The sequence below is a fragment of the Lates calcarifer genome, linkage group LG19 (assembly GCF_001640805.2).
Source record: "Lates calcarifer isolate ASB-BC8 linkage group LG19, TLL_Latcal_v3, whole genome shotgun sequence".
NCBI lineage: Eukaryota > Metazoa > Chordata > Actinopteri > Centropomidae > Lates > Lates calcarifer.
In genome coordinates, this window is record NC_066851.1 from 20134918 (window position 1) to 20154079 (window position 19162).

Sequence of the window (19162 nt, forward strand, 5' to 3'; positions counted from 1 at the left end):
TATAAAAGACTGAGAGTGTGTTTAGCAGATAGTAAAGACAATACAAATGCATCTTGAAAAATGTTTGTCTTTATTTTTCTGGTTTTGATTGTTTGCCCGGGTTGTGTCCTTTTCTTAAACAGAGGGTTGATGAAGACAATGAGCTCACAGATGAGTCTGATATCAACCTTGACCATTTCATTATTGCTACATCTCAAAATCTGTTCTTGACGAAGCAACTCAATGTAATTCACAGAAGCAAGCAAATTATGTTAATGTACAAATGTTAAGTAAACTTAACACCAGAAATTATACAGAAAAGAAGCCCACATGTCACGGTAAGGTAAGAGGGAACATATAATGGACTGAACAACATGCCTTGATGCTAATAAAGCTGTGTTTGAACCTTGTAAATGTCATTTCATTAATGCAGGTAAAAGGCTGTAGGTTCATGTCTGGTTTAGCTTTCTCAACTCCCGTTCTCAGCAGCACAATAGATGGCACTGTTACTAGTTGAAAGTGAATACAAAAACTTTGATATGGATGTATTTCCATCAGGGGAGAGACTTGTTTGTTTTACACTCACAAAGCTCAGTGTGGGAAGAGAGGTTCTGTTGGGGAGGATTGTGGGTTACATCACCAGCTCCCGTTCATCACCACGACCTGCAGCACATAAAACGACAAAGTGAGAGGTGTGGGTTTAAACAGATATTTCTGCTTCAAGAATACAAAAGTATTTTTGTCACTTCCACAAATAATATGGGTAACACTTTATTCTAACCTCCCTATTAAACACTAATGGATTATAACACTGTAGTGGAGTTGTTATATATGTTTACAGCTGTGTAAAAATCTTCACGTGAAATGGTTTCACATGTTTGACGTGAGGAGTTAAATGTGTTCACAAACATGTTCACAAACCTTTAAAAGTCCTGGAATCGGCTTAAAACTCCATTATAATGTGATAAAAACCTTCTATTAAGGGTTTATAAACTACTTAGAAATCCTAAATGGGGCATTAGAATAAAGTCTTAATGTAAAAATTCAAGATAAAACAGTAAAAAGAAACTATGCTATCAAACATTATGTATCAGTGTTCATTGGATTAAAACAATAAAGTCAGCTTTGTAAATTCAGTGGTCAGTAAAAATTTTCAAGACATCTGAGCTCTCTCAGCAGCAAAGTTACAGTCTGACGGGCAGTTTTAAAGACGTGACATCTTGTGAACACATTCCATTGACTGCTGGATGTGGTTCAGAAACATAATTGTCCAGAGCCTTTGCAATGCTAAAACACAAGTTAGTACATGATAGAGCTCTTTGGGGATCTGTATTCTTGTTTGGCAGCAAAAGACGGTGCATGAATTATTATTTGATTATTACATAGTATGTTGAGAATTTATATTTAGTTTTATATCATCGGTGTTGAAGTAGTGCTGAGGATGAAGCATAGCCTCTCCAGGTTTATTGTAAAATCAATTTTCTCACTTCAAAATGTAAACTGTAACTACATTTCACATTAAATCATATGGCTCGAGCAAGAGTATGTTTTTACTGACTAGAGATAAGAATATATTCATAACAACAGGATCCTGGTTAGATAGATACTTCACCTCCTGTATTACTTATATATCTTTCTTTTATTTTTTAATTTGGTTTACTAATGATTATTATTGCTGTGTTTGCTTCAATATACAGAGTTTGGAGCATCAGCATAGTTTAGAAAGGTCTACCATATTGTCTCAAATTTTCATGGAGACCATGAGGCAGAAGCCTGAGTTTCTAAAAATGAAAGTGCTGAATCACTTCCCTCAACCTGTCTGTAATTCTCTTGACCCGAGCTCTGACAAGAGCAGACAGAAGTCTGCAGGTCATCTGTTCCTCTTACTTCTCCGATCTACTGATGTTTTCTTTTTCATTCAGGATTGTACCTGCAAACATGTAGATAACTAGGAGGCATCTACTGCAGCTTTTATGTTTCTGCATGTTAATATAACCTTTTCTAGATTGACATCATTTCAGTCAGCATCATAAGCGCCTACAAATCTGCCGTCTCATCCTCTAACCTTACATCACCTCCCCTTGATTATCTGTTGGGAACAGCGTGGCTCAGTCAGTGCCATAAGCCTGTCAGTCCTCTGCTGGTCTAATGCTGCATTTCAATTACACTCTGGCTTTTATCTCAGTGGTTAGCAGGTATCAGACACATGACTGTCTGAAATGTTAATTCTAGTCTGCTTCCTGGCCACAGATGTGCTGCAGGGACTGTGGCTGAAGGTTTTTAAGGACTGCTGCAGTGATGTCTCTACCTAACACAGATGTAAATCTAACAAACCGATGGCTCTTTCCTAATAACACCCTCCAAAGAAACAGCCAGAACGAGCCGTCAGAGAGCCAGCTCCCCACAGGCAGCCCCCTCATATTCCCACACAGTCTTTCTCAGCTCGCTCATTCACCTCCTGCTAGCTCTATCCTGATTTCTATCGCTATGGCAACAGCTACATCAGAGGGCAAACACTGTGTATCACCCTTTCTTTCTTTTTTAATCTGAGAGATTGTAGGATTAGTGCTGCCAGAGGCCTTTAAAGCCTGTTGTTGGCTTGCATGTTGGCTCATGAGCAGATGCATTTTTTTTTTCTTTGCACTGTCAAGTCGGGTCAGTGTGACCAAGGGCTGTTGTTGTGTGTGTGTGTGTGTGTGTGTGTGTGTGTTTTTTTTTTTTAAATTGAAAGCACTGAGAGGCAACAGCACATACAACAAAACAGAAGGCGTTGCATAACCTGTAAAAGCAATAAAAACTCGTACCTGTTGACCTTGGCACGGTCAATAGGCAGCTGTGCTGGTAGCAGATCGAGGGCGGGGGAGTCGAGAGGCGGCTGTCTCTCAGAGCACATCACTGTTTACAGTAATCTGACATGAAGAGGGGAGACAGAGGGAGTCCTTGAAGGAGATGGGAGGAAGAATGGCTCTGCTGCAGAAGCCGCCGTCCTCCGTTGCTTCATCAGCACAGGGCTCGTACACGTGGCTCTCCTGTGCTGCACTGTCAGCGGTTAGGTACAGACAAGTGTCCAGCCCGGGGGCTTGATTTCCATGCTATATCTAGCTGTGTCACAGTGTGTGTGTGTGTGTTCTGTTGAGTGTACAAAAAGATCCCTCATTTGCTTTAGGGGGGTCCTAGTACCATTTGCTTTTGATTTCTTCTTATGCTTAATTTTCCCTTACAGGAGTGCTCCCTTAAAAGCCTCTGCAGTTGTCATGGAGTTGTGCTTCCTGGTAAACAATGACTCTTTTCATTCCCGCACAGCTTTCAGTCCAGTAGCTAAGATAGATGGAGCAGAGGGCAAAGAGAGAGTGGTGGTGGGGTTGTGTTGCTGCACAAGGCAGCTCTCTCTACACTCTTATCTACTATGAAGTCTACTGTAAGTCCCACACAGGCTTTACTGTTAATTTATAACAGCTCATGATACAGTCTGTAGTCTCATTACATCCATAATACAAAATGATTTGGTTTGCTTTGATGTGATAAAAATGGTTGAAATGTAATCAAACCAACTGATGGGTAAAGATATGTCAGGAAAAAATAACACTGTGGTTGTTTGTGAGAGGAAGTTGAGTGACGAGGGCCATAATGAAGGCAAGAGCCGAGCACATGACCAGAAGTAGAGTTCACAACACAGCTGTGGGTTTATTTCTCATCCAGGCTGGCTTTCAGCTGTGCTTCCAGGGCCATTTTATCGAATGTGCGCATGTTGGTCTCCTCCCGCACTTTGTCTCGCACGTGAAAAGACGCTCGGGCCACGGAGCGAGCGCTCTCCAGCACTGCCCTCTTCTCTCTGAAGATCTGCTCGCTCTTCTCCAGCTTCCTCTCGATGGACTGGAGCAGCTCCAGGCGCCTCTGCTTCTCCTCCTCCTCCACGCGCTGCCTGTTGAGCCTCTGGAGTCTTTCCTTCTCCTGTCGGCTCTGGATGGCCCGCTGAGCTTTCTCTTTGGCCCTCTCCTCGGCCACCAAAGCCGCCTGTTGTGCTCGTTTCTCGGCCTCCTTCACGCGAGCCTCCAGCTGCTGCTGCTGCTGCCTCTCACGCTTCTCTGCAGCCTTGCGTGCTTTCTGGATCTGCTTCTCCTCACGCTTGGCCTTTTCTTTCAGCTCCTGCCCTCGACGCTCAACTATCTGTTCGTAATTCTCCAGGGAGCGGCTGAGCTTCTCCTCTGCTGCCCTCCTGGCCTCCTCCCTCTCCTCCTGCTCTCTGCGAGCAATTTCCTGTATCAGGGCAGCGTGACGTCTCTTCTCTGCTTTGTTCAGACCCCGTCTCTCCTCCTGTGTTTGGTGCTCCCTCTCTTGCCTCTTCAGCTCAGCCATGGTGAGCTTCTCCTTCAGCAGCAGCCTCTCCTGCTCCAGCATGGCCGCCCTCTCCTCCTCCAGGGCCTTCAGGTTCTGCTCCTGAAGTGATTTCTTATGCTTCTCCTCCCGTGCTGCCTGCTGTAACCTCAGCAGGCGGCTGCGCTCCTGCTGCTCTGCGAGCTCTCTCCATCGCTCCTCGTTCTCCTCAGCCTGTCGCATCTTGGCAGCTGCTGATTCTCGCTCCTGCTGGCTCAGTCTGCGCTGACGTATTGACACTTGTGTCTGCCACACTCGCTGGCACTGAAGCACCGCACGCTGCTTCTCCCTCTCCTCCTGCTCTCGCCGCAGCTCCTCCATCCTGCGCTCACTGTCCCACTGAAGATGAGCCACGTAGCGGGTCTGACTCATGATGTCTTCCTCCTGATATCTCGCGAGCATCAGCGCTGCAATTTTGCGGTCGCGCTCAGACACGGCCTTCAGGCCTCGACGTTTCACCTCCTTCACTATACGCTCCACCTTCTGCGTCGTCTGAGGCGAGTGGCTGAGGTCACCGAGGCTGAGGCTGCGGCCCATCAGAGAGTTGAAAGTAGCCAGAGTGCGAGCTCGGGGGCTGGAGACTTTGGCCCAGTGATCTCGAACACCATCCCAACTGTAAGAGGAGGAAGCACCTGACTCTGACGAGGTGCAGGTAGTGGTAGTGGTGGTGGTGGAGGTGGAAGAGCAGACGGGATCCATCCTTCGCTGTAAAGACTCCAGCGAATGGCTTTTTCCTCTCACCTTGGAGTGAAATCCAAGATGTCCATTGTGCTGAGAGAACGGTCCTCCTGTCACACCGTTAAGAGGAGTCCCAGCGCTCTGAACGGCAGGCTTTGACGCTGATGATGCTAATGTGGAGTTGGCTCTGGGGAAGGAGGGCGGTTTTGGCGTCGATCTGGGGAAAGTGTTTGAAGATTTACCACCGGAGGACTTCCTGACTACTGGCGGAGGGCCAGACGAGAGAGGCCTTGTGGTTTTTACTTGTTCAGTCGATGAGGACAAAGGATGCTTTACAAACCCTTGGAAACCACCTTTAGAAGATGGTGTAGAGGTTGCAGAACCAGTTTTTGATGACTGGGGAGATTTAGGAGAGGTACTGAGTGTGGAGGCAGGGGCTTTAGATAAAAGAGTTGTACCTGTTTTAGAGGTTGGAGCTGATGCCGTGGCTCTAGTGGAAGCATCAGGGGCAGAGCTGGAGGTCACTGACCCAGATTTAGGAGGCTGACTGGAGCCAGGAGAGGCTTTGTCCACAGAGGAGGGTGCTGCGCTGCTGCTGCTGTTGACTGTCGCCTGCAGAATCCTTCTTTTCTCCTCCCTGACGATCCTCTCCCTCTCCTCCCTGCACTGCCTCAGTTTGGCGTGCCTGTCTCTCTCGTAGACTTCAAACAGCCCTGTGGCGACACGCATGGAGCGTCCGGGGGCCTCCCGGGCGAAGTCGGTGAGTGGGCGGGGCAGCAGCTCCACAGGTTTGACCCCACATCGAGCGCACGCCTCCAGAGAGCGGGGGCTTGTTAGGACATAGCGGCTGCCCTCTGCAGCCGGTGAGTCAAAGTTGTACAGGTCCAGGTGCATCTTGGGCAACGCATCCGTCTGAGTCTGTGGTTGCTGAGGTGCTGCCCCCTGAGAGGCAGCGTCTGTCCCCGCCGGGGATGCAGCGTGGCAGGGGCTCGGCTCAGAACTGCCAGTGGGTGGTGTCTCAAAACCGGCATCCCCATCCTCCTCTGTAGTCGTGTCATCTGCTTGTTCTGGCAGTCGAGGGTCTTCGGTGGCCACGGCTGGCGTGTCGAGCTGTGGACCTTTACACTTATTCTGCTCCTCAGCCTCCGAGGGGTCAACCATAGTTGGCTAATACTGCAGGTAGAGAGAGGAAGGAGGGGGCAGGGATCAATGGATGGAGGGGGGGTTGTATGATACATGAGGGGAAGTGGATAAAATAGTGGGAAGAGTTTTCAATTAGAGGATTATACCGTAGCATTCAGTCCAGAGCTTAAGAGAGATGCAGTCTGTGGGGGAGGGTCATAACGCAGGTTCAGAGCTGCATGCATGCATGAACACATATTCATGCACTCACTGATTTTACACCAGATGAGACATTTTCCCTTCAGGGAAGTGACATAACACACGAAAAAACACCACAGTCCTTTAATAGAGAATCTATTTTTGGCAGAGTTACTAGGCTGAGAGAATTTGATTACTCATAGCAATATTTTTCACTCTATATCACACAGTCAACCTACAAATCAGACCAGACCCTGCAACATATATTATTAACCAGCACAGAGTAAAAGCCTGATTAAAAAAAAAAAAAAAACTTGACTGAGATTCTGGCTGATAAACAAGCTCTGGGCTCTCTGCTCACTGACAGGGACTCACACCTCACAAACAGTGAAGGCCTAGACTTTTCTACAGTGTATCAGCAGGACACAGAACAACAAATATATTCACTCTAATTAAAAATGACTCTAAGTCCGAGAGACCCCATCAGATTCTGCTGAATGTGTGGCTGCTGTTTTCTGTGCTGTTAACAAAGACCATATTTACTGCTGTTTGATCCCGGTGTTCGGTTGAATTCCATGCGGTGTCGCACCACACACACATCCACTAACCTGCCAGTTTGCAAAACGTTTTCTAAACCGGTGCTTTGTTCCCCTTGAATCCGTCCACTCCCCCTTGTTCCCTGCATAATATCAGGTTTCAGGGAAAAAGGCCTCGGCCGTCGACCCAGCGATGGAGCATCACATCGTCGCAACCTCCAGCGACACGACAGACACAGACGGAGCCTTTCGCAGCCTGTTCAGTCTACCGAGCGGCGGAGCTCAGATCCGTGTCCTCTCCGATTAAAACTAAATACAAAACCGTCCCCAGAGTGGAATTCAGACTTCACAACAGCAGAGGTCTCCTACCCAGCTCCCCGTGTTACTCCCTCGGCAAAGTGCATCCCGTAAACATCCGCGGACTCCACCTGCTATTCAGCAGCATCCTTCCATCTCAGCCTCCTTAGCTCCGCCTGCTTGTGGCAAATGTGCTAAAAATACAGTCTGCACACTGCAATTAACCCAGCGCCGCCTGTCCACTCCACTTACAAGCTTTTAACATATAACAAAACATCGGCCTAATGGTATGAGTGTGTTAGCCTGGAGCAAAGTTCCTCCTATAGACCTGATTTTCTACCAGAGACAATTATATGTCTGTAAAGCCAAGACTGTTTTCATAATAATTCCATTCAGTTTCCAAAATTATTTACCACTATAATAATCTGTACTGTGTGTGAGGTGGTACTACAATCTGTAAACACATGGTATGAAAGTCGAGTGTATCTAAAAATGATGTTTTTAATCTCTGCAGGCAGCTGCCATCTGCCATCCTTCATGTGTGTGAAATTACATAGGCTATAATAGCTGTAAATAGCCACTAGAGGTCACTATAATATCACAGATTTATGATTCGGGTTCAGCAGCGTCAACTGGTTTTATTATTAAATGTGTGCTGCTGTGTATCTGTATGTATCTTCATGACTTAGTGTTTCCATTTTAAAACATTTCAATGCAATTTTGTGTTTTTATTTCTTTAGACAAGCTGCAGTTTTATCTATGAAGCCTCTTGTGATGAATGTACTGTGGAGACACTGGTTTTTAGTCAATAAAGTTTCACCAAAACACGACAGCAGTTACACATAGATGGTACAAAACATGCACTTCTCAGTAATGTGAGTATGTGTTTGTTGACTGAAGTTTACAGCAGCCATCACAGCTATTGGATATGTGTGTTTTGTGTGTTATGTGTGTGTTACTATCACTGCTACTGATCTATTGTGTGTTTTTAGTGAGAAAGGTCGCAGCTAGCGGAGTGGAGTGGAGGTGCAGCGGTTAGTGAGTTTGGGGCGACCTGCAGGAGGAACGCAGGTAGCGGTGTTGGTTCAGGCCGGTGGAGTGGAGACAGGTGCACGCCTCATCCCGTGCTGATGCCGGCGTGCAGGTGAGACAGAAGAACAGCTGGTAGGCCTGAGGCAGATTTCTGTGTGTCGTGTTTAATGCTGTTGTGTGTGTGTGTGTGTGAGAGACACTTGGTGTTTTCATGTATTTCAGACCAGTTTCCCTGCGGGGTTGAAGGCGCCTGGTTGTCGGTGGCAAAGCAGATGGACGCAGCAGGTATTTTAAAGTTTAGTCATGACGGTTTAACATTTCATCAGTACGTGTTTTAATATCTGTGTAATACGGTTTTTTCTATAAAGATTTGTAATATTTGTTTATCTGTTTATCCATCACTAACTTCACTCAGGTGAAGTCCCAGTTAGGTCAGTCAGGACAGGCTAAAGGTGTGACATGGTTGCTAATTGTTTGCAGTAAAAATAATCACAAGTGTGAACTTTGTTAATTCACTTACTGTGCAAGACTTACTGATGTCAGTGTGTGTGTACAGGTGTGTAGTGGAACCCCTGCCCTGTTAGTGATAGCTTGGGAGTATCTGAGGAGGTTAAGGTGAATATGAATTGTAAACCTGAACTTTTGTATTAAACCTCCTTCCCTCCTTGATTTCTTGACTTCTGTGGGTGTAACATTAGCAGAAGAGGTAGTTACAGTAAGTACAATTAGCATTAGACTCAGTTCCCTCAGGTCGACTGTTACTGGTACAATACTGTATAACAGTAGAAGTTTCCTCTGTTGTGTATTTCTGTGACTTTTCTTTGACTACACACCATCACCACATGAATACATGTATTCATCGAGAGCCACTTTATGAAGACAGACTGGTCTGGTTTGGTCCAGTCAGAGCGGTTGAATCAGGATTAGATAACTCTGGGTGAAAATCACAGTGATGATGACCCACTAAACTCCTGACCCGGTGTGGGGAACAGTGCGAGTTTAATTGGCCCCGCCCGCGAGCCGTATCAGGAGGACAGTGGGTAACAAGTGACAACAGGGAACGTGCTGGCTGGCTTGTTAACTGGGGGCATGGGGTCTGGGAGGGGGGCCAAAGGGGAACGGGGCATGGTGTGGTTGCTGCACAGTTCACTGGTGCAGGGGTATGCTCGACAGAATTTTTGTGTTTTTGTTTTTGTTTTTGGTAGGGCATGCTCCCCACCACCAAAGCTGGACTGGGGGGTTCATCGAGAGGTGAGCTGCTCGGCGCAGTCATGGAGACCACTGCAATGCCCGGCTGGTGGCGAGGGCCTAGAGCATTCCCTCATCTGCTGGTTTTGTGCTGGGAACCAGTCAAAAGGTGCCAAAATCCTGATTCTAAGATTAATTTAAAAGTATATGTGAGCACATATTCGTTGTAGTTACCTTAAAAGGACAAGGAGGACAAACACCAGACCCTGAAATCTGCCTTCAGTTAAATTAGAAAAGTCTTTGTATTTCCTACGTCCTGATTATGGCCCTGGATGTAAAAATCAAGACACCAAAGAGAAGAGTTTATGTTTGATGTTGGAGATGTCATTATTTGTGTTTTCTATAAACTATATATTTAACATATTTTATAAAATACATGAAATATATTACAAAAAATGTAATCATTCATGATGTCCTAGGAGTACAAACTGATCTCCTACTTTGGAAAAGTTGTTAGAGGCCTGAGAGATCTACCAGAAAAGTCTGTAGTTAAAATAACAAAGTGCGGGCAGTATCAGTGCAGTTTGGAGGATCGATGTGCCGTTCACTCCACTAAGAAAGCCAATTTTTACACAGAGGCAACACATGAATCCAGCCAAGAGATTACAGACTGAATGAAATCCAGACAATAACCACTTTTGGCTGAATGACCTTGACAGTCAGCAGCCTCAGCTGAGATGAATTCACCCATTTCATTTCTCTTCAAGAAGCGGATCTGATTTTCAGCTCTACATGTGTGCTGAACTTTGACAAGTACGGATAAAGACATGGCAAACTCTTTTACAGATCTGGAAATAAAGAAGATACAGTCGGTCTCCGTGCATTTCCACCTCTCCAGAGGGCTTCTGATTTTCCACATTATTATATTTTACTACTATTGTAGTGGATTGTGCCAAGAGGACACTGTAGGGGTGTTCGCTCAGAGCGGAACATTTTTAGTGAGTGTATAATGCTGTTCAGACAAGCTCAGTGAACCAAATGTGATCCCTGCTATTTTTGTCTGACTTCTACAGTCTTGTTAATTTATCCTTTTTAAAAATCAGTCTTTTTTTAACATATCAGTCTGCTTCTAATACCCAAAGGCAGAAAAATATAAATAAAGAATGATAGTCTATATGCTTATATGGCTGATATTTGCCTATGAAACATGGGTCATTTACTTCACTAATATGATGAGAGTATGGCAGTATCTGTAACTTGCAATAAAATATTATTTTTATATTTTATATTTATTAATTTAAAAAAAAAAATTCTTTTAAAATTAACTTAATTGCTAAATTACATTTTTGTGATTTATTCTTAATTTAATAAACTACAGTATCTCTGTATGAATGTGGATTGTGAGAAAGTTAGCATCACAAGCACTCAGATGAAAGTGTGCAGTATTGTATGCTGATGTTGTGTATGTTCTCAACAATCCAGTCTTTTCACTCGCCCTGTCCTGCACACTCGCTGCCCTGCTGGAACCCGCTGGTCCTGTGAAGACTGAGACCTTTCGTTGCCCTCAGTTCACATTTCTAGCCTGGGTTTGCCAACAGAAAGGGACACGTTTTCTGGACAGTTTCAACAATTCCCCCTTCTGACCCTTTGCTTTCTCCAGCCACCACCAAACCCCCCTCCTCCCCTCTGCTCTGTCTTCTGTGGGACGGTACAGGGGTCCCATGCGGGTGTGGAATAGTCCCCCTCCTCAGTGGAAGGGGAAAAGGTCCCAGAGACAGAGCTGTTAATTCAATCAGGAGAGTGGTATGCTCAATTAGGCATCCATAAGGGCCCTGGATGGGTCCAGGGGCCCTGTAGAGGGCAAGCAGCCCAGTCCCCAGGAGGTATTAATTGTGGATGACAGTGTGTAAACAGTGGGGTGAATAGACAGCGCAGGTGCGGGACACCCCAGTCCAGACTCAATAGCCCTTTTCACACCCGTGGCTCTCTGTTGCCACTTTCTCTTTCATTCTCTCGCCATGTAAAAATCCCTCACATCTCTGATTAATGTCACGGATAATTTGGCTTTGTGGGCTTATTTATTTGTTGCTATGCGTTTCTGTCACGAGGCATGTTTCTACACCAGCTTCAGTGTATGTGTGTTTATGTGCGAGTGTGTGTTTGAAGAGGGTAATAAGAGGCCAGGTTGCTGCTGTCCAGAACTGTTGGCCAGTCAAGGGCTATACAAGGCTCCTCGTTTTCAGGAGCTAGTGAAAATTGCGGCCAGTACATGTAAAATATGTGGAATTTATGAAATGAAATCCAGATGACACTTAAAAAGGAGAGGGCTTTCTATCTGACCTCTGATTTTTCCATTCAGCACACTACCCAGCCCCCTTCCCTCTGTCTGTCTTTCATTCAGGGCTGTAATTGTGTTTTGTCATGTTTGACAATACAAACTTTTCAAGAGTTATCACACACGTATTAGAGAGCTGCATTGGTGGAAGGAAGATTTAGATACTGTACTAAAGTAGTAAAACTAGCAATACCTCAGGGTAAAAATAGTCCATTATAAGTAAGAATCCAGCATTCAATTTTTTACTTAGGTAAAAGCCCAGAGTTATCAAAAATGAAAGTATTCAGCATACAGAGTTGGTATTATATATCTTTTCATGTAACTGGATTACTATTACTGGTGCATTTTAATTGCATTTAAAGTAGAAGTGTTGAAACTGGTTAATTTGGAGCTAATTTTAACCACATTATGCACCATGGTTTAATCAATAACAGTACATAAAATTCTAGTCGAGGTCTAGAATTATCATTTCAGTTTTCTTCAGTGTCACAGTAATCCATGGATACACTGCAACCAGGAACTGCTTATAACAAATTCAGCAACTTTTAATGGAGTCAGTTTGAAAGTGTGTTCATAAATGTTGGCTTTTGAATACAGTTAAAATAAGTCAGGTTTAGACTTGTTTTTTTCTTGAAACTGAAATTTAAATCCCTGCTGTAATGCTCTAACAGTTTTAAATGTGAGTGATTCTGCCTCCTGAATAATCACACTACCAACTGTACTATGAAAACATGATTGATTGTAAAAATGTATTTAAAGGAAGATTTTATGTCTCTGGAAATGTTATGTATTTGCATTACAGAAAATGAATATGTGGAGGTTTCATGTTTAATTCAAGAAACCATTATGTGTTACAACTGCATAGGTTTTGTTGTTTATTTGTAGTTTTGTTAATAACTGTTATATATATATATATATATATATATATATATATATATATATATATAGATATTATAATACTAACTCACTTGATCCTCATGAGATTCAGCAAGTTCTGGGGTCTAGTGATCAAAGCAAAGACTCAAAAAGTCCTAGATTTCACATTAGAAATGAAGCATCAAAGGTTATGCTCAAAGGCATAACGCGGAAGTAAACCCGGAAGCCAAAACCCTTTTCACTTTTTCAGCGTATGCGCCAAGCGAGCAACTCTGATATGACTGAATGGGCGCCATTTTCGATCCGGTAATCGGCTGTAATAATACATCCATATGTCTGGCGCGTGGCCGTGCACCATATCTTATAATACATCTAGCTTCTCTCTATCTTTACGATGGATGTATTTTAAGACCAATCAGAGGTGGTTGCTGGACGGACCAGCATCGGCCGTCCAATCAGCGTTTCAGTGTTAGCTGACGTATGTCGTCATTGGCGACGTGTCTCGTCATTGGCTTCTGGGAGGAGCGTAGAGAGGCGGAGAAACGAATTCGGAAAACAGATTTAAACCAAGTCTAAAACATTGCCTCTGTTTGCCAGTGCTATGAGAAAACGTCGTTTACCGAAGAGGTCTGGCTGCTAAAATAAACTCTGGAGCTTCTTTTATGTTGTTGGTGAAGAGGTCTGGCTGCTAAAACAAACTCTGGAGATGATTTTATGTCGTTGGTGAAGAGGTCTGGATGCTAAAACAAACGTTGGAGCTGTTTTTTGGCGAACAGGAGGGAGACTGGACGCCGAACACACCTAAGGTAAGGCTAACAAGTAGCGGCTAGCATTAGCATTAACGTTATCGGAGAGTGTTAGCGTTAGCTAAATTGCTTTGTAACGATATCTTTTAATTACATTTTCAGTCATTCATATCGCGTGGGTAAGAGTGTGTTTGTATTTCTGTGTCTGCGGTGTCCCTGACATGAGTTGTGGGCACCCAAGGTGGACGGATGTCAACGCTATGGGCTCTAAATCTCTGTATTTGTTTGCACTCTACCGACATTTTGCATCTCTTTGTCATTTTGTGTTCCATCCTGGTCAGTTTCTGGTGGTTTATCGTGTTGTTGTAACTGGTTTGTGGCATTTGTGGTCATTTTATATCATTTCGCGTCTTTAACTGGCTGTGTTACAAATGTGTGTTAGCATTAGCATTAGAGTTGAGCGTTAGCATTAGCTTTATCGTTTTTATAAAGTGTGTTCGTGTTTTTGTGACTAAAGCGTTCCTGACATGAGTTGTGGAGGGTGGTAACTGTTTAGTAGTCTTCGCAAACCTTTACAATTACTTGCAGGCATTTTACTGCTTCTTTGTAGTTTTTTGCCCCGTCTTGGTCATTTTAAGATGATCACGTCGATGTGATCATTTTATTATTGTGTATCATTATTGTGTCTATTTGTGGTCTATCGCGTCGTCTTGCGTCTCTAGCTGGCTGTTTTACATCTACTTATGGTCAGCTTCTTTGTGGTTGTTTTTCCATTGTCCTGTACAGGGAGTGGGGCTTATTTTCAGCCCGGGAGTTTCATGGCTCAGACCAGCCCACTTTAGTTTACAACCTTTTACTAGAGATTTATAATTTTACCCTTCCTAGTATATAAGTATGAAATAGTGTGCTATTCTCTACAACCTTGTTATTCATAGTATATTTATCAAAATTAAATTTCTCATTTGACACACTTAAGTATGATCATAAATACTGGTGATACTGGAGCCAATTTGATCAAGTCCAATTTTTTACACACTGTAGGCAACAGCTCACTTTTGCCTTGTGTGTCACTGACAGCAATCATTGCACTGGGTGTGCTGCTGGGTCCTGGCACTGCTTCTGAGGCAAGTTTAAAAATTGTTCTAATTATTTTCTCGCGTCTATGAATGCCCATTTATACCACTTAAAATATCATAAAAACTTGCACTTGATTTAAAAAAAAAAAAATACCCATGGTAAGTCGTAGTTATGAGTCATAATATTGAGATAAAAAGTCTAAATATGATCATATAACTATAGCTTACTATCTCATAGTTGCAACTTTTTATTTAATATCTGTCATGACTGTGAATAGTTATGATAACTATTCATAATTCAGTTAACTATTCATCATTCAGTTTTTCTGGCCACTTTTCCTGTAGAACAGGTCTAGACTGTACTCTTTATAATATTAACACTGATTGAATCCCACCTGTCCTCTCTGGAGTTCTGAGCTCATTGCTTGTACTTGGTGGCTCTTCCTCACTCTCACTAGCAGACTGGTTGAGGGGCTGCTGCTGAGGGGCTAAGGAAGTGTTTCACACTTAGTTCTTGTAACTATTTGCAAAGAACTTTGTATCGTATAAGTTAGGCTATATAATGCCAAACAGTTCATTGACTTGATTCATAAACTTGAATGGTGGTTTTCACATTATATGTTGTGTTTTGTTTTGCACACCTGGCATCTTGAGCTTAAACCTACTGCTAGCTTACCTGTATCATCATCTCCACCTGGCACCTTACTGAATGCTGCGACCTTGTGTTAATAAAAAAAAAAAATTATTCAGTTTGGTACATTTGGCTGCATCAGCTTCTAAAGCTTTCCTTTTTTAAAGTGTTTTTTTTTTTTCAGTGCAGCATTTTCTCTCTTTATTGTCCATCGTATCATACCTTTTCTGTCACGTATCACATTTGCTCTATCTTACGGCTGAGGGAACAACTCAAGGATCAAATGTAAATACAGAATCAATGTTGAGTTTTCAGTTGGACATGGACCTCCTTGGCCAAGCTTACTGTTGTTGGTGAATATTGCTGTCTATGAGCAAGATTTAGTAGCCTACTAGTGTTTAGTACAGTTTAACGTTTCTCTGTGGCCATTTTGTGTTTCAGTGTGGCAGTTCATTTCTCATTGTGATCATTTTGCAACTCAGTTTTTTGTCTCTTTGTCATTTTGTGTGCATATTATTGATTAGAAATTTTTTTGTTGTGACTTGACACTTTATTGAGCTGTTTTGTGTTAAACACAAACTTGAAAACTAGATTCTCTGTGTTCCTTAAGCCTCAAAAGTAGGTGGCAGGTGAACTATTCTTTATTAATTAGGTTATTTGTTTTTCAAGTGTTGTACTTGTGTTTTCCAGGTTTACTCGTTCAGCTGATGCTGCCTGGACCACCACCTGGAACACCAGCTCTCACCTTACAGACCAAACAGGTATGTGTCCTAAAGATTTACCCAGTCTGAAAAAAATGTGTTGATAAGATAAATTATTAATGCCAGCATTTGCTTTGCTGCTCAAACCACCTCAAACCGTAGTATTAAATGAATTTAGTACTGAATATAAAGAACTGACTAATTGTGTCTATTAAATAAAAAAAAAAGTACTCAGTGTAATTGTTCAGAGCTCAAGGTGGGATTTTCTTGTTTTACTTAATCAATAGCATTTAATCTTTATCATATGACAAAGAAAACTATTAGTTTGATTGTACATGATAAGAAATTTTTAATTATGTCTATGTGCTAGACTACACCATATAAAACAATATAAATTCTACAAATAATATATTGGAGTGAGTTGTTCATAAGTGTGTTAATTTTAAGTGTTGGTCAGAGGGTGATGTTTAAAATGTCTTTACAGTGGTCACAACCAGTTCTACATGTATTTATTTAACTTTTTCATGTAAGCTACTGGCAAGACCTTTGTAAATTTGTTTGTTATTCATTACATGAAAACAACACAGACATTTTAAGTATAAGAAGAATGTTGAAATGTGAAATAATGATTTTGTATGTGACCATCTGTGGTGGAAGAAATACTCAGACTTTTTACTGAAGTATAATAAACAACACAAGTTAAAATCTTCCATTCAAAAATTAACTGGTAGCGTTTATTGTTGTTGCACAGTTCACAGTATCACACATTATTGCTTCAGTGATTAGTTGATAGACACACAATTAATAATCATTTTACTTTTTTCCCAAATATTTTTTGTTGGTGATTCTTCAGGAGGAGATGACATGATGTTCATTTTCTGTCTAAGCCCTGTAATGTTTGGACAATGTTCTGCTTCAGCTGTAATGTTGAATATTTATCTGTGTTTTAAATTGTTTATGAGGAACATGATAATTTTTCCTTTGTATGTTTCTCTGATTTCTTCCAGGTGTCACCACTTTGTCCAAGACATTGTCCACGATTGCAGAGACATGGTCCATGATCGGAGATGTCGTCAATGATCACAAAGTCTTCGTACAATGAAGAAATTCTTTGAGACCAGGACAGAGGCCTCGAGGTAATTCAGACAGCTTTACATCAACTGTCTAACACAGAGAACTGACATTAAATTGTGTATGTTCAGCATTCAGTATATCAAAAAGGTGTAATAAGTAACCTACAATTTAAAAATAATGTATTAGTAATCTGTATTAATAGAAGTAATGTAAACGTAATTTGTAATATCAGTATAAGTCAAAGTAGTCAGAAGTAAAAATGTCATAGTACAGTAAAACATAATATGTGTCATGAAAATGTAAAAAAAAAAAAAAAAAAGGTCATAGTATATTACAGATGAAAGATGTAACAAAATGTCATGGCATTGTAAGGCGTCAAAAACTGTCCAAAAATGTCATAGCATCATAATCTTTGCCGTGGTTTGTTAAATATTGTCTAAAACATAACTAATAAAGTTTTGTGGCTTAAGTTTTTAGTTGAGTTTCTCTATTTCTGAATTAATATCACAAATTTTTTTGTAATGCAGAAATGCCAACTATTCTCTACTTGCAGCTTGCAATCAAAATTTATAATTGAGGCTGAAAACTCTAATCTCTGGCTAAAAGCCCCAACCCTAACCTTCAGCTAACAGTGGCTAAAAGCTGTAACCCTAGCCCTAACCTCTCGCCATAAGTTGGTTTAATTTACAATTGTAACCCTAACCCTAACCTCTGGCTACAAGTGGCTACAAATACTGTAACCCTAACCTTCAGCTAAAAGTGACTAAAAGCCACAACCCTAACCCTAACCTCTGGCTATAGGTTTTTACAAGATGTAATTGTAACCCTAATCTGTGGCTACAAGTGGCTAAAAATACTGTAACCCTAACCCTAACCTTTAGCTAAAAGTGGCTAAAAGCTGTAACCCTAGCCCTAACCTCTCGCCATAAGTTGTTAAAAGCTACAATCGTAACCCTAACCTTCAGCTAAAAGTGACTAAAAGCCACAACCCTAACCCTAACCTCTGGCTATAGGTTTTTACAAGATGTAATTGTAACCCTAATCTGTGGCTACAAGTGGCTAAAAATACTGTAACCCTAACCCTAACCTTTAGCTAAAAGTGGCTAAAAGCTGTAACCCTAGCCCTAACCTCTCGCCATAAGTTGTTAAAAGCTATAATCGTAACCCTAACCCTAACCTCTGGCTACAAGTGGCTACAAATACTGTAACCCTAACCTTCAGCTAAAAGTGACTAAAAGCCACAACCCTAACCCTAACCTCTGGCTATAGGTTTTTACAAGATGTAATTGTAACCCTAATCTGTGGCTACAAGTGGCTAAAAATACTGTAACCCTAGCCCTAACCTCTCGCCATAAGTTGTTAAAAGCTACAATCGTAACCCTAACCCTAACCTCTGGCTATAGGTTTTTACAAGATGTAATTGTAACCCTAATCTGTGGCTACAAGTGGCTAAAAATACTGTAACCCTAGCCCTAACCTCTCGCCATAAGTTGTTAAAAGCTACAATCGTAACCCTAACCCTAACCTCTGGCTACAAGTGGCTACAAATACTGTAACCCTAACCCTAACCTTCAGCTAAAAGTGGCTAAAAGCTGCAACTGTAACCCTAACCTCTAGCTAAAAGCCATAACCCTAACCCTAACCTCTGGCTACAAGTGGCTAAATATACTGTAACCCTAACCACTGGCTAAGAATATTCACTATCATACAATATTGAACAGACCAGCAAAATATTCAGTGTTTAGAAGTATTTATTTGAGTAAGATGATCTTCTATTAGTTCCACATTCGGGAAATTCAGTGTTGCAGCAACAAAAACAGACAAAGGCATGATATAGACAAGACAATATATAACAATATACAAAAATAAACAATATGAACAGTATTATCAGGACATCTACCTATGACACAGAAATATACCAAAATGAAATGACAAGCCCAAAATCTAACTTAACCCACAAACATTGTGAAGAGGTATGAATAAGCATGTCTGCTTTAAGGTACATAGCAATACATAGTACATAGCAAAGCATCCAAAAATGTCATAGTTTAGTAAGGCATGAAAAAAAAATGTCATAGTATAGTATGGCTTCAAAAACCATCAAAAAATGTCATAGTATAGTATAGCGTCAAAAACCATGAAAAAATGCCATAGTATAGTATGGCATCAAAAATTGTCAAAAAATGTCATAGTTTAGTAAGGCATGAAAAACAGTCAAAAAATATCATAGGATAGTATAGCGTCAAAAAATGTCATAGTATAGTAGGACATCAAAAACCATGAAAAAATGTCTTAGTACAGTATGGCATCAAAAATTGT

General features: G+C 41.8%; 1 protein-coding gene and 1 long non-coding RNA gene across 2 annotated transcripts; one reads left to right on the forward strand and one right to left on the reverse strand.

Moving 5' to 3' along the window:
- Positions 1 to 51: 51 nt before the first annotated feature.
- On the reverse strand, positions 52 to 7522 carry ccdc177 (coiled-coil domain containing 177). The gene is made up of 3 exons (XM_018681635.2): positions 6960 to 7522; positions 2784 to 6204; positions 52 to 642 (listed from the first exon to the last, which is right to left on the reverse strand). Exon 2 carries the CDS (start codon positions 6190 to 6192, stop codon positions 3664 to 3666), a length of 2529 nt encoding a protein of 842 aa, XP_018537151.1. The 5' UTR covers positions 6193 to 6204; positions 6960 to 7522; the 3' UTR covers positions 52 to 642; positions 2784 to 3663.
- A 5712-nt stretch (positions 7523 to 13234) lies between these two features.
- On the forward strand, positions 13235 to 19162 carry LOC108886746 (uncharacterized). The gene is made up of 3 exons (XR_001961495.2): positions 13235 to 13421; positions 15759 to 15829; positions 16777 to 19162. It is a non-coding gene; the product is annotated as an uncharacterized LOC108886746 (long non-coding RNA).

What these genes read in the sequence shown, in the direction of transcription:
- ccdc177 (XM_018681635.2), bottom strand. Translation starts at nt 6,192, where the DNA reads ATGGTTGACCCCTCGGAGGCTGAGGAGCAGAATAAGTGTAAAGGTCCA.